The 13,259-nt window shown below is 32.7% G+C and overlaps 1 protein-coding gene across 1 annotated transcript; it reads left to right on the top strand.

Moving 5' to 3' along the window:
• Positions 1 to 4,331: 4,331 nt before the first annotated feature.
• On the top strand, positions 4,332 to 5,980 carry LOC120267365. The gene is made up of 5 exons (XM_039275008.1): positions 4,332 to 4,414; positions 4,497 to 4,808; positions 4,894 to 4,981; positions 5,070 to 5,728; positions 5,892 to 5,980. Exons 1-4 carry the CDS (start codon positions 4,332 to 4,334, stop codon positions 5,676 to 5,678), a joined length of 1,092 nt encoding a protein of 363 aa, XP_039130942.1. The 3' UTR covers positions 5,679 to 5,728; positions 5,892 to 5,980.
• Positions 5,981 to 13,259: the final 7,279 nt, after the last annotated feature.

Raw genomic sequence — 13,259 nt, 5'->3', positions numbered from 1 at the left:
GTAACAACTATAAACTTTTGCGACCAACACATACATCCATTGCAAAAACTATTACTATTTGCGACCAGCACAAATATTTATCGCAAAAACTATAAGCTTTTGCGACAACCAAATGTTGTCAATGCAAAAACTATAAGCGTTTGCGACAATCAAATGTTGTCGTCGCAAAAACTATAAATTCTTGTGAACACTATAAGGTTTTGAGACCATCATATAAAGTCGTTGCTAAAACTATTGGTTTTTGCAACAACCAAATGCTGGCGTCGCGAAAACTATAAGTTTTTGTGACCAACATAGATACTCGTTGTTAAAACTACGGCCTTTTACGACAACCAAATACCATCGTTGCAAAAACTATATGATGAGCAAATGATTACTATGTTACTTGTATATTAATCATGGAATTCAAACCTAATATTCTATTTGTCCATGTGATAAAATTATAAAAATAATATATTCTTTTATTTTCTTAATATTTTAGTTTACTTCCAATACATCCAAATCTTTTGCATGATTAGTAATATATATGATTAATTTTTTAAGTCATTAATCAGCATGTGTTAAATGTAATTAATTAATTAATTAAAAAGTCAACTCTTGATAACTATGACACTCATTTTAATAAAAAAGCCATTAATTAGGTTTTATAAAAATCCATTAAAGAGCACACACAACTATGATAACTATGACACTCACTTTAATAAAATAGCCATTAATTAGGTTTTATAAAAACCTAATTAATGGCCCCTCATTATAAAATCCTAACAGTCCATTTTTACCCCCTTGCCATTGTACGTGTCATGTGCATACCAAAATTTATGCTACCTAACTTGACAAAAAAATTTTTAAAAAGTTTTAAAAATTTTTTTAATATTATATAATTTTTTGTAAAAACCACTTAACACACTACATTCCACATAAATTCTTCTTTTTATTTCTTTGTACATTTCCCACACCAAATTTCTACTTCCAGAAAAACCAAAATTATTTTTATTTTTAAAATAAACATTTCCCCAAAAAAATTATTTTTCTTAAATAAATATTTACCAACAAAAAAATAAAAAAAGCAAATTTCTAGTCCCAGAAAAACACAAAATTTCCAAAAACATTTCGAAAATATCATATTTTTTTCATAATCGAGACAACTTTAAGATGAAATTATAACTTTGGGAACCGGCTTGCAATTGCATAGTTTTCAATTATGCTTTGTCTTGAAACTTTAAACCCTTGCTTTCATGAAATAATGAGTAAAAAATATTTAATTATAACTTTGAGACACTTGCTTTCATGATTTGATAATGCACTCTAAATTCCTCGATTCATATCTACTTTAAAGTCAGTCACTGTACATTGCTTTGCATCTCCATTTAGTTTCCAAAGCCTTCTTCTCTTTATTCCTTCCAAGCCTCTAAATGGAGACAAGCTTATTGCCTAAGCTCTTGTTCTCCTTTTAACTATTCATCAGAAGATAAAACCCTTCCTAAAGTTAATATATACATGCGCACACACACACACATTTATAGCACACACTAATTAAACCTCAAATAATTGTGAGTCATATCAATATAATTATTATTTTATTTAATTAGAGTTTATAATTTTTTTTTCTTAGATGGACAAATATAAGGTTAAGTTTCATTGGTGTGCATGCAATGCTTCATCTTCCTTAGAAAATTTAAAGGCCTTTGATGATAATTTGTTTTGTTATGTGTCATGAATCCTTGGATTATAAATTACAAGTTTAATTTAATAATAATGAATAAAAAAACATATTTGATGACTGTTGATGACTGTTATATATATATATGTACCAAAAGTTTTCAAGTAAAGTATTAATTAATTTCATGTTTTATGATTAACTTAACACTCACTTTATGTACAAGATATTTAATTTGATGTAGCTTGAAAGCCACAAGTTCCAAGGAAAAAAATTCAACAAGGAACAATCGAAGCCACAATTTTCATTATTATATAAAAAATTCAACTTGAAAGTCTCACTTTCCTTGTGAGAGGTCCGATCAGAATATAACCCATTAAAAAATAAAAAATAAAAAATAAAAAAAACCCTAACAATGAAAACCCTTCTTCTCCATCTCCACCCACTCACCACCACCAACTTTCTCATCCGAAAACCTAATTAATCGTCTCATTCTTCTCATCATCTTCTCACACTAAAAGTTCATCTCCTCATCGTCTTCTCGCCTTGTCTTCAACGCCGCCGCCTTAAAGCTCTTTGCTGCCCATCTCTCACTCCGCTTACGATCAGGTCAATCCGTACACACCACCTGTTCGATCAAATGCAGTATAGTGATTAGGGTTTCAATTTTCAAATGTTTGATTGTGATGCAGGAGCAATCGAAGCTGCTGGAGTTCCGAGGGTTCACCGGCCAGCCGTTATACTCTTTGTGGTTTGGATCGGAGAGTGAAGAGCGAGCAGTGTCCGTCGATGAAGTGAAGTGCGTTGGATGCTTGAAGTGTGCGTTGTCTGCAAGGAAAATGTTCGCCATTGAAGCTGTTTACGGGTGAGCTCGAGTGGCCTCGTAGTGGGGTGATCCAGAGGAGAAGATTCTCGAAGCTATCCAGACGTGGCTAGTGGATTGCATCTCGTATGAATTGTCTCAAAACCTAGCTTTCAATCCGTTGGTGTTTGTTTCCGAAGTTTTCTAGTTGTTTGCTATTTTTTCAACACCCCCATTTCACCTCTCTTGATAGTGTAGAGTCACTGTGGGCATGCAATGTGCATGCAATTTAGACATAAGATAGCCTTTAAACAGTCTTATTAATGGTCACCTAATAATGACAATGCTTTAGTTAATCGTTATAATTATTTTTAATTTTTCGATTGCGATAACCCCAATCCTTCAATAGTCGCAAAATGGCGAAAGTTTTGTTTAAATAGTCTCTGCATGATGCTGGAGGTTAATATTTAATATGTTCTATTCCTTTCAATCGTGTCTTGTATATATATATATATAAGTGTACCTTGGTTTCCAAGAGAGAATGCATGGTGATCAAGAAATGCATAAGCAAACATACAGAGAAATCATAACTGGATGATATTTCTCATAATGAAAAGCACTCACTAGTTCAGATTAGTTACAAACCGAACAATAACCTTAAGCTTTAATGCTTGTTCGTCTTATCATAAATGGCATAGTGATTTTAGTTAGAAACGTGAATAGATTTTATTGCATTATTTGAAGCATCAGTGGATGTTACTTCACTTATATTAAGAGTTCTTCCCCGCATTCTTATCATTTATATTACTATTAAAAGCTTTGCCTTCCTTTTCTCTCTAAGGTTTTATGGATTCCAAAGGTGTGCTTGTTGTCATGCTAGTGGGATGATCTTGCCATCTTGGACATGTTTATATTATCCATAAAATTGCGGTTTACTATGCACACACAACTCAATTCCTAACGCTTAGCTTTTTAACTATTTTTTATGGTTAATCGTTCATTAGTCCCTAGATTTCTTTTTTGTTCCTCTTTTCATTGGGGTCCTTTGACCAGTTTAACCCGACTTTTATTCTCCAAACCAAATTACACAATGAATAAGTATGTATTTTGGTCCATTACTTTTGGAAATCTAGGTAAGGGACAATGGATTGTTGGATTGTTCAATAGTTGCATTGAATAGTTTGACTAGATTAGTTGTATTTGGTTGTATGGAATATATAATGCATGCTAGTGATGAAGGCTTGTGATCAGTAAGAGAGGAAATGTAAACTAGTGGTGGAGGAGGGAAGGAAAGATAGTGATGGTTTTAGTGTCTGGATTGAAGTCATGCTTTTGCAATGAGATAGTTAGTCATGGTGCTTGTGTAAATGCCTATATGAGTTCAATGAATGATTTGCAGCTTCAAAAAGTGACTGAAATTTCTTGTTCACATCTTTTTAGTTTTTTTGTTGGAATATGTGGTTTTTGTAACGCTTGCTTAAATGCCGGGATGAATTTTTGTATGACACCTATGTAAATGGCAGTATGAATTCAGTGTCATTTTGATGCAAATATATGTTTTTAGTCTCGGATTAGTTGCAGTGATGAAGTCTGCTTTTGTTATAATGGCTGTGTAAATGCCGAGATGGGTTTAATGGTTGCCTTTTTGTTGTCAAACCCCGATGTGTGCCTTGTGCCCGAGTTTCTAGTTGGTCAGTTACTGGAATCTCTTGTTCACCTTTTTACTTTGGATGCAAATACATAGTATAGTGTCATAGTTTCATTATGAAGCAGTTGTTTTGAAGTGCTTGTGTAAATGCCGATATGATGGAAAAAATTGCATTAACACTTTGTAAGTTGGAAAAAAAATTTCCACCTTCATTTTTTGATATAATGGTACATCTTCCAATTCACTTAGCTTGGGAGGCTAAAGTTGGTGGCCCTGTGAATTACCGATGGATGTATTCCGTTGAAAGGTATATGCCCACATAACTTCTCATGACTTGCATTTTTTTAAATCAAATTAATTTAGATTTATAACTATTGCTTTTTTGTTAGATATATGCACAAACTTAAGGGGTATGTTCATAACAAATCACGACCGGAGGGATCCATTGCTGAAGGATATATAGCGGAGGAATGTTTGACATTTTGTTCTCGATACTTGCATGGTATTGAAACAAAGTTTAATGGTCCAGAACGAAATTATGACGGCGATTCACTATCTAGAAATACCTCATCCTTCCAAATTTTTTGTATGTTTGGGCAACCTTTTGGAAAGGCAAATATGCAAGAGTTGAGTAATGATTTACTAAATGCGGCTATTTTCTACATCCTCCAAAATTGTGAAGATGTTCAATCATTTATTAGGTAATGTAACTTCATTTTTTGTATGCATATTTATAATATGTTATTAATCAAATTAATTTTGAAATTTTTTGTATGATTTTTATAGTGAACATAAGAACATCCTCTCAGAAAAAGGAGTTAGAAATATTGATAACATTCACAAATGTGAATTCTCTTCCTGGTTTCACAAACGAGTAAGTTAATTATTTTACTGTAATATTTGTTCCCTAATTCCATAGATCGAAAATTTATTAAAATTTTAATGTACAATATACTACGCAGATTGGTGATGCATATAATGAAAATGATGAAGGAATAGATATAAATATGCTTGCTTTGGCACGGGGTCCTGAACGAAGAGTAATTTGCTATCCAGGCTACAATATCAATGGGTTTCGTTTCCACACAAGAGACCGAGATGAAAACAAAAAAACTCAAAATTGTGGCGTTATGGTTAAAGGAGAAGGAAATGAAGGAGAGTTGTCATATTATGGAATAATATTGGATATAATTGAACTTCGTTATACAGGAGGGAACAAAGTTACATTATTTAGATGTGACTGGTATGATACTTCTCGGGAAGGTATTGGTTATAGAAAAGATCGTTATGGGATTGTTAGTGTCAACACGACACAAAAACTACATACAAATGAACCATTTGTTTTGGCGTCTCAAGTGACTCAGGTTTACTATATTAAAGGATTGAAAGATCCTACATGGGCTACTGTCAGCGAGATAAAACCAAGAAATCTTTATGAAATTCCAGAAAATGAAGAAGAGCCATATCAAGAAGAATATGTTGTTTATGATGTATGTGAATCACATTCAAAAGATGATTTTGAAGATATAGATTGGAATAAGCATGGAGTTGAAGATATGATAGTGGAGTAGTTGAAGCTTTTCACATATTTATTATATACCTTTTAACATTCTTCATTTTGGTGAGTCATTTTACCTATTTTGTATTTATTACTTTGATCTTGATCTTGTTATGTTAGCATTAATTAGTATAATTTCTGAATTATCATTTATGTTATTCTCTTTTTTTTTCCCTTTTATTTTCATGTTTGTATTAATAATTAATATTTGTTTTCTTTTTTATAGGATTATATTGAAGATGGCAAGGAAAGGAAAAGCACGAGTTAGAAATGATTCAAATTCAGAAACACAAAATAATCAAACCCCAAACCAAGTTGATGATGAAAATGTTGAAATTAATCTTGACTGTTCATTGCCATCATCTACTCGAGCTTCAAAATGAAATATGTTCTTCTTCAAAGACCTCCAAATAAAAAGACATAGAAAAGGTAATGAAATAATATTTTTTTAATTTATATACTTTTATCTATTGAACTCTAAATATTTTTTTAAATTCATGGATGACTTTGTTGAAAAGTTAATGTGAGAGGAAAGGCTAAAAGGTGTCAAGTCGGGAGAAGGAATTGAAGTTGAGATATATGACAACGGGTAAAATATACCATCCTCAGTAACTACTCATGAATAAATTGTTGATTTAATCTTTTTATGGCCTAAATTATTTTCTATGATTTGCAAAATATATTGTCATAGTTTTGTAACTTCTATGATTTAGACATCTTAATGTACTGAATTATTTTTTCAAAAATATACAGGATTATAACACCAAAAGCCATTAGTGAAATACATGTTCTCTTCCATCAAAAAATTAACGGTCCATGGACATCTTATTCTGAATATCCGAAATCGAGCTAGATACTCTTTTGCTCGATATTTGGCACGTGGGGTTCTCACATAATCAACTAGAAGAAGAAGTGAAAAAGCATTTGAGAATTCAGTTAAATGTCGATACTCGATTGGATGTTGCGTATAAGGAAACCAATTTTTGAGAAGCATGAAACCCAAGAAGATCGTTACAAACACCCACCTTCTTTCATTCCTTCTAATGTGTGGAAAGAAATGGTAGACAAATGGATGGGAGATAATTGGCAGGTTTAATATTTATATATATATATATATATATATAAATTGTCTTAGGTTTTTATTTCTATTAAGAGTAAGTAAAATTCTAATATTGTTGGTATGTATGCAGCACAAGAGTGATAAGAATAAAATTAATCAATCACAATCTCAAATCATTCATACTACTGGTAGAGTTTCAATGGCCAAGCATAGGAGTGACATGGTAACTAATATTTGTGTTTAACTATTTAATATTTTCTAATGGATACATATTTTATGCCTTTCAAATTGATCATTTTTTTATTACCTTAGGTTAAAGAGACAGGGTCAGAGCTAGGCCCAATTGATTGCTTTAAAAAATTCCACAATATAAAGGATGGAGAGAGTTGGGCTACTGAGAAAGCAAAAGATCTATGGGTATAAATGTTTTTTTTTATCGTTTAAGTCTTAATATTGTAATGAGTGTTTATAATTATATTTTTCAATGTCAGGATCAAATGGATAATATTAGGTCAACTGCAACGTCTGAAGGTTCAATAGTAAATGAATGGGAAATATATCGCAATGTTACAGGAGAGCCTAGTCATGGTCGTGTTCTTGGATTATGTACGGGTATTCAAGGGAAAGATGTGTATGGTAGTAGTTCCTCTCAAACATGTAGCAAAAGATGCAAAGAAATTCAAAAGATGAAGGAAAAAGAATGGGAGGACCGTTTCAAGCAAATGGAGTCTACAATTGATAAATTGCAACAACAAGTACCCGTTATGGTTCAAGCGGTGTTGCAAAGTTTGGGATTATCTAATATACAATTAGCTACACAGGTATAATAATATAATTTAATGTTTTTAATTATTGTCTTTATATGATTTTTAGATTGTTGTTAATGTAATGTATTATTTATATGTTATTTTAATTTATTATCTCACATTCTCTTTCCACTTATGTTATCTTATTCATTTTCCTTTAATACTATTATGTTTATAGTATATACAAAATCCTATAGTTAACTATCTCATCGCTAATATTATTTAATACTCGTACTCAAAACCTATATGCATCTTAGGCTTTTAATGCAAAAATTTTTCATTTTTAATAGTGTACTATTGAATTTTAAAATGTTTGCATGTATTATGTTTATGTGTAGGGAGGTGGTAATGATCTTAGGGATGTCATAGCTAATTCTCAAGAAAATGTAAGAGATGTTCATCATGGCAATGTTAATGAAAAAGATGGCAATGAGAATAGCTTGGAGGAAGATTCCGAAAAAGATGATGATGACAATGAAAATGAAGAGAGTTGTGAAGATGACGATGATGATGATGATGATTGAAGATTTAAATGTTTTGAATGTTTCCAATTCTTATTGGATTTCATTTTTCAAACTTTTATTGAGTTAATGTTTTGTAAAAGTCTATAACACTTAAACTTCACGCTTATTTAGTTTTATGTTTTGAACTTTTATTATGTCATTGTTTTGTAAAATCTTATAATACTTAATTTTGTTAGATTTTGTTAGACATGAATCGATATTAACCTATTATTAGGTTCATATGTTAAATTGAGTCAATATTGTGGTAAATGAGCTTGTTGTGTATGAGCTTGTTGTTATATAATTTAAATTATATTGTAATATAGGATTTGAATTAATTAGGTGCATGCTATCCATTTTTCCATATAGCATTTGTGACGACTTGGTCACAAAAAGATTTATTTGGATGGACACAGAAAAATATTCATTTGCGACCAACACCGATTGGTCACAAATAACACTTATTTGCGACAATACAAAGTTAGTCGCAAATAATAAGTTGTTACGATGACAATTTTTTTTTTTTGCGACGGCTTAATCTTTGTTGCAAATAATACCTTTTGCGACGGCATACTCTTTGTTGCAAATAATATCTTTTGTGACGATCAATATGTCATCGCAAATAACACTAATTGCGACAAATAGTTGGCGTTGCAAAAACATTTCGTCGCCTTAATTCGCCGCATTATTAATTATATTTTAAATTTTTTGCGACGGCTTTTTGTTGTCGCAAAACTAGTTTTTGTGACGGTTGGTTGCAATAACTACCTTTTGCGATGGAAGCAGATACGACGACATGCGACGGTGATATGCCGTCGCAAAAAACCTTTTGCGCCGACCTTTAAGTTTTTGAGCCGGTAATTGGTCATAGCAAAAAGTAGTTTTTCTTGTAGTGACTATTGCCTCTAATTAAATTGCCTTTGATCACCATAACCACTACCTCTGGGACTGTCAATTCTTCGACCTCTTCCTCTAAAATTCCTTCTTCTTCTCTCATAAAACTTCTTCCCCCACTTGAGTTTGTTCTCATAACAAATGCTCTATCTTCATGTTTGTCAAAAAATTGATTAAACCTTTGCCTCATGTGTTTTTAAAGAACCACTCAACTCATCCAAAGATAGTTTGAAAATATCGCTGGCTTCTTCAATTGAAGTCACAACATGAACAAATCTTGAAGACAAGCTTCTTATTACCTTTGACACTACCTCCTCTTTTGTATGATCATAACCCATGCCTTGGATCTGATTAACTATTGCAAGTACCCTTGTAATATACTGTTGAATAGCGCCCTCTTCCTTCATTTGTAATAGCTCAAACTTCTGCCTTAATGTTTGCCTCCTCACAAATACCATTATTGTGCCATGATATTCATTTTTCATATGCCCTAATGCTTATTTAGTTGTGTCAAATCCCACAATCAAGTGGAATATGGTTTCATCAACATCTTGTTGGATTAAAAATAATACTATAGCAGCATCCTTTTCACTCTCCACCACTTTGATTCTATATCTTCTTCAATTGTCTTCTACAAATTCTGAGACTAAAAGAAAGTCTTCATTCTTTGACTACAATGCTTATAACTTTCACCGTTGAAAACATGTAATGATGAGTGTGAAATTTCAGGCTCAAATGAAGAACTTGAATCCATCTTTCCTTCTTACTAACAGAATTCACTTCACTTCACTAGCAAATACAAGCATACAAAATTTTACCCTCATAGCAGAAGCTTCCACAATTTCTTCACAGTCTTCTTACTAACCTCACAGCATTGGCTTCAATCAACATCTCTACACTGTCTTCACTCTTCACTACAACTCAATTAGCCATACATCACCTTCACTTCACAAATTAACATAAAACATACCACTCACCATTGCTCTGATACCATTATTGGAAGAGAGACAAACTGATAACATCAATAGAAACAAAGAACAAATCAGTTGAAGGGAACAAGAACAGGACTATTCTCTTTCATTACAACTCTATGCTTAACATGTTTACAAGCTAAGTCCACACACTCATTCAACCCAAACCAACTTAAACCACTTACAATTTTCACTCAGTCATATTGCCTCAAACTAACACCTATCTCCTGATGGTCAAATCTCAACCATTCACATTACACTACCTCGAAATAATATGCTTTTTTAGATGATCAAATCTCTACAGTTTATATTCAAACATATTCATTACAAGACTTCCATCCTTTTATCTAACGAATTAAACTAACATTCAAAACACCATAACTTTAAAAATATAAACAAAAACATTCACACAAAATAGTAACAAACATCCATTCCTCAGTTCTTCAATTTTCCAGGTCTTCAATCACACTAACAAGAACATTGCGATATTCTCTAAGATAATAAAGAACAGAGTAGAAATAAGATCATGGATTGATTACATTAAGAAATACAATTTCTACAATGTCATGAAAGCAATGAATTTTCATAGCAATCTAGAGAAAAATCTTAGTAGAAGAAGCATTAGCCATCCTAATCCAATCGAGGTGTTCGTCCAAAGTCTATCAGCAACAAATCTATCTCTACTCCATTTTACTTTCAATCTTAGATCTACAAGCCAATTAGCTTCAATAATCAATTCACAATAACACACAAACAAGGATAAAATCTAGGAAATAAAAAGCTAGTGATTACCTTAGTGAAATCTAATGAGAATGGTGTTGGCGTGAGCTGTAAACAAGCAACATCATAAGAAATTATCATAGGAATGTTTTTTAATATGAAGATCCTTATATATATATATATATTTTTTTTTTTTCTTATTCACAAATTTAATCATGCTGCCTAGAATCTTGTAAAACCAAACATAGAGGACAAATCTTGTATATATACTGTATCTTCTTTTTGTAAAGAATATAGAAATAAGATGATTCTCTATCCATTATTTTTTAGTTTTGTCAAATGGATCCATTTCCTCCGTGGGATTGAAGAAGAGAGGAAAGGGAACATTTATGGGTTTCTAGGGATGCGAAGCTGAAATAGTGCCCTAATGGACACATCAAGGAGGGTTAGGGTTTGTGTTTCAGAATCAAAGAGATCAAAACCTTAAATTTTAACTTTTTTTCACATTGGTACAATTTCTTACACACAAGATCTTACTGCTAAACCATGATGTAGATCATGCTTTGGTGCAGCTTCTACTAACCTTCATGCACCCAACTTCAACTCTCCCACATAGTTGGCATGTCACACCCACCCCTTCTACCGAGGTAAATGTGGCACCCATCAGTTAAAAATTCATTTTAACTGGAAAACTGACACTTCTCAGAAACCAAATCAGACTTACAAATTACAATTTACAACTTTACACCAACTGCAGGATTCAAATACATAAATACAACAAATATAATAACTCAAATTTACGGGTACAACCACTACAAGATCACGATACCAACAAATATAAAGAAAAGTATGGGACCCACTGCAGTCTTGGACTTAACCCTAACTAGCTCTAAACTTGAACAGACAATCTAGGGTCTTACTCCTGCAGTTACAGCACATTCGGTTGGTCGGTAGTGGCTCAATAATTTTAAATAATTAAATATAGTGTATATAAAGTATATAAACATCAATTTCTCAAATAATTTTCCCAACTCCCGCAAATATCAGAATTCTAGCAAAATACAACTTTTAAAGAACTTTTTGAAACCATGAATTCATCACAAATCAATATCAAATCATTTTTTTTTTAAGAAAATCCAAATTGTTGTGAGAGACTGCCCTCCTAAGAGCGACAGCTGGGCTTCGCCCCCTCATCACAACCCAAAATAACAAGTAATATAAAAACCTTTCTCAAATCCACAGCCTAAAAACTCTCCCCCACTTAGCCGCCGTCGCGACTAGGTTGGGAGCCGCCAAGGTCTTCATAACCTTGACATTGGCCCACCGGTCCCGTGTGGTGACCCCGGGATCCCGATGTATCATCCAATCAGGGCTCTACGCTCCCACCTGATCTGGACAAATCAACACTCAGGTCCACCACGCCACCTCTAAAGGCTGGCTCGTGGGGACCCACTACTGCTGTAGTCGGGCCTTAGCCCGCAGTCACCATCCAAACCATCATGTAAATGTAGCAATAATACAATCTGTATAAATCACATCACAGGATCCTTATCCAGGACAAGCATTCACATCACGAAAATAAACATCATTTCCACAAAGCCAATATCAAAAATATAACAATGCATAAAACCAGTAAAATCCAGATCCCTGATACCATTCCTATTCCAGGAATGAAAACCAATTCCACAATTATTGTCGGTAAAACATTTTAAAATGCTCACATGATTTCACAAATCATTCCCAATCAAAGCATATGTAACCATCCAAAAATAAATGCATGAACCGAATAATTAAATCATTTATACGTGTATTTTCACTATTTGAAAATATGTATAATTATACAAAACTGATATATCAATACGATTGTCATGCAATCGATGGCAAATAAATATAAGTATATTCCAACAATATACGCAATTTGACATAAAATAAAATAAAATAATTAAACCATTATTTCCGAAATACTAACCAACTCACCTAGTCTCCTTTGGGTTCTTTGCTAGACCTGGAACTCCCTCCCAAGACTGAACAACACCTAACAGAATAATATAATAAAAATAAATATCACATTGAAACCCAAAAGAAAATACAAAAATCAGTAATTGACTCTCTAATCGGGCCCACTTATTCTAATCGGTTAAAACCCGGCCTTGAATAGTTAAATCGGTCTCCAATTGCACTTAAACTAACTTAATTTAGGCTAAACACTACTGAACCAATCTGAACCAATCTCAATTCCACTGAACCAAGCTCAATTTCATTGAACCAAGTTTAATTAAATCAACCAGCCTTGAACCAACTCAATTCTTATACAAAATTTCCTGGACCAACTTGGTTCAACCGAACCAAAATTTTCTTGAATTGGTTCAGCCCAAATCCTTAGCCCGACATCCAAACCAAGCCCAAATCAATCTCAACTAACTCAAATTAACCAAACAATTCAAGTCCAACCACACTCAATTTGATTTGATCAAACCCAGACCAGATCAATTCAATTAAACCCAACCACTTCAATTCTCATCCAAACCCAATTCCAATTCAATTAAAATGAACTTGGTTAAACCAAATCAAACTCAACTTAATCAATTCAATTCAACTCAACCAAATCAATTCTAACTTGGTTTGATCCAACCAAATCAA

Source organism: Dioscorea cayenensis, chromosome 8 (genome assembly GCF_009730915.1).
Source record: "Dioscorea cayenensis subsp. rotundata cultivar TDr96_F1 chromosome 8, TDr96_F1_v2_PseudoChromosome.rev07_lg8_w22 25.fasta, whole genome shotgun sequence".
Classification (NCBI taxonomy): Eukaryota; Viridiplantae; Streptophyta; class Magnoliopsida; order Dioscoreales; family Dioscoreaceae; genus Dioscorea; species Dioscorea cayenensis.
Note: the sequence above shows the minus strand (reverse complement) of the source record. Positions and strands in the feature narration are given on the sequence as shown.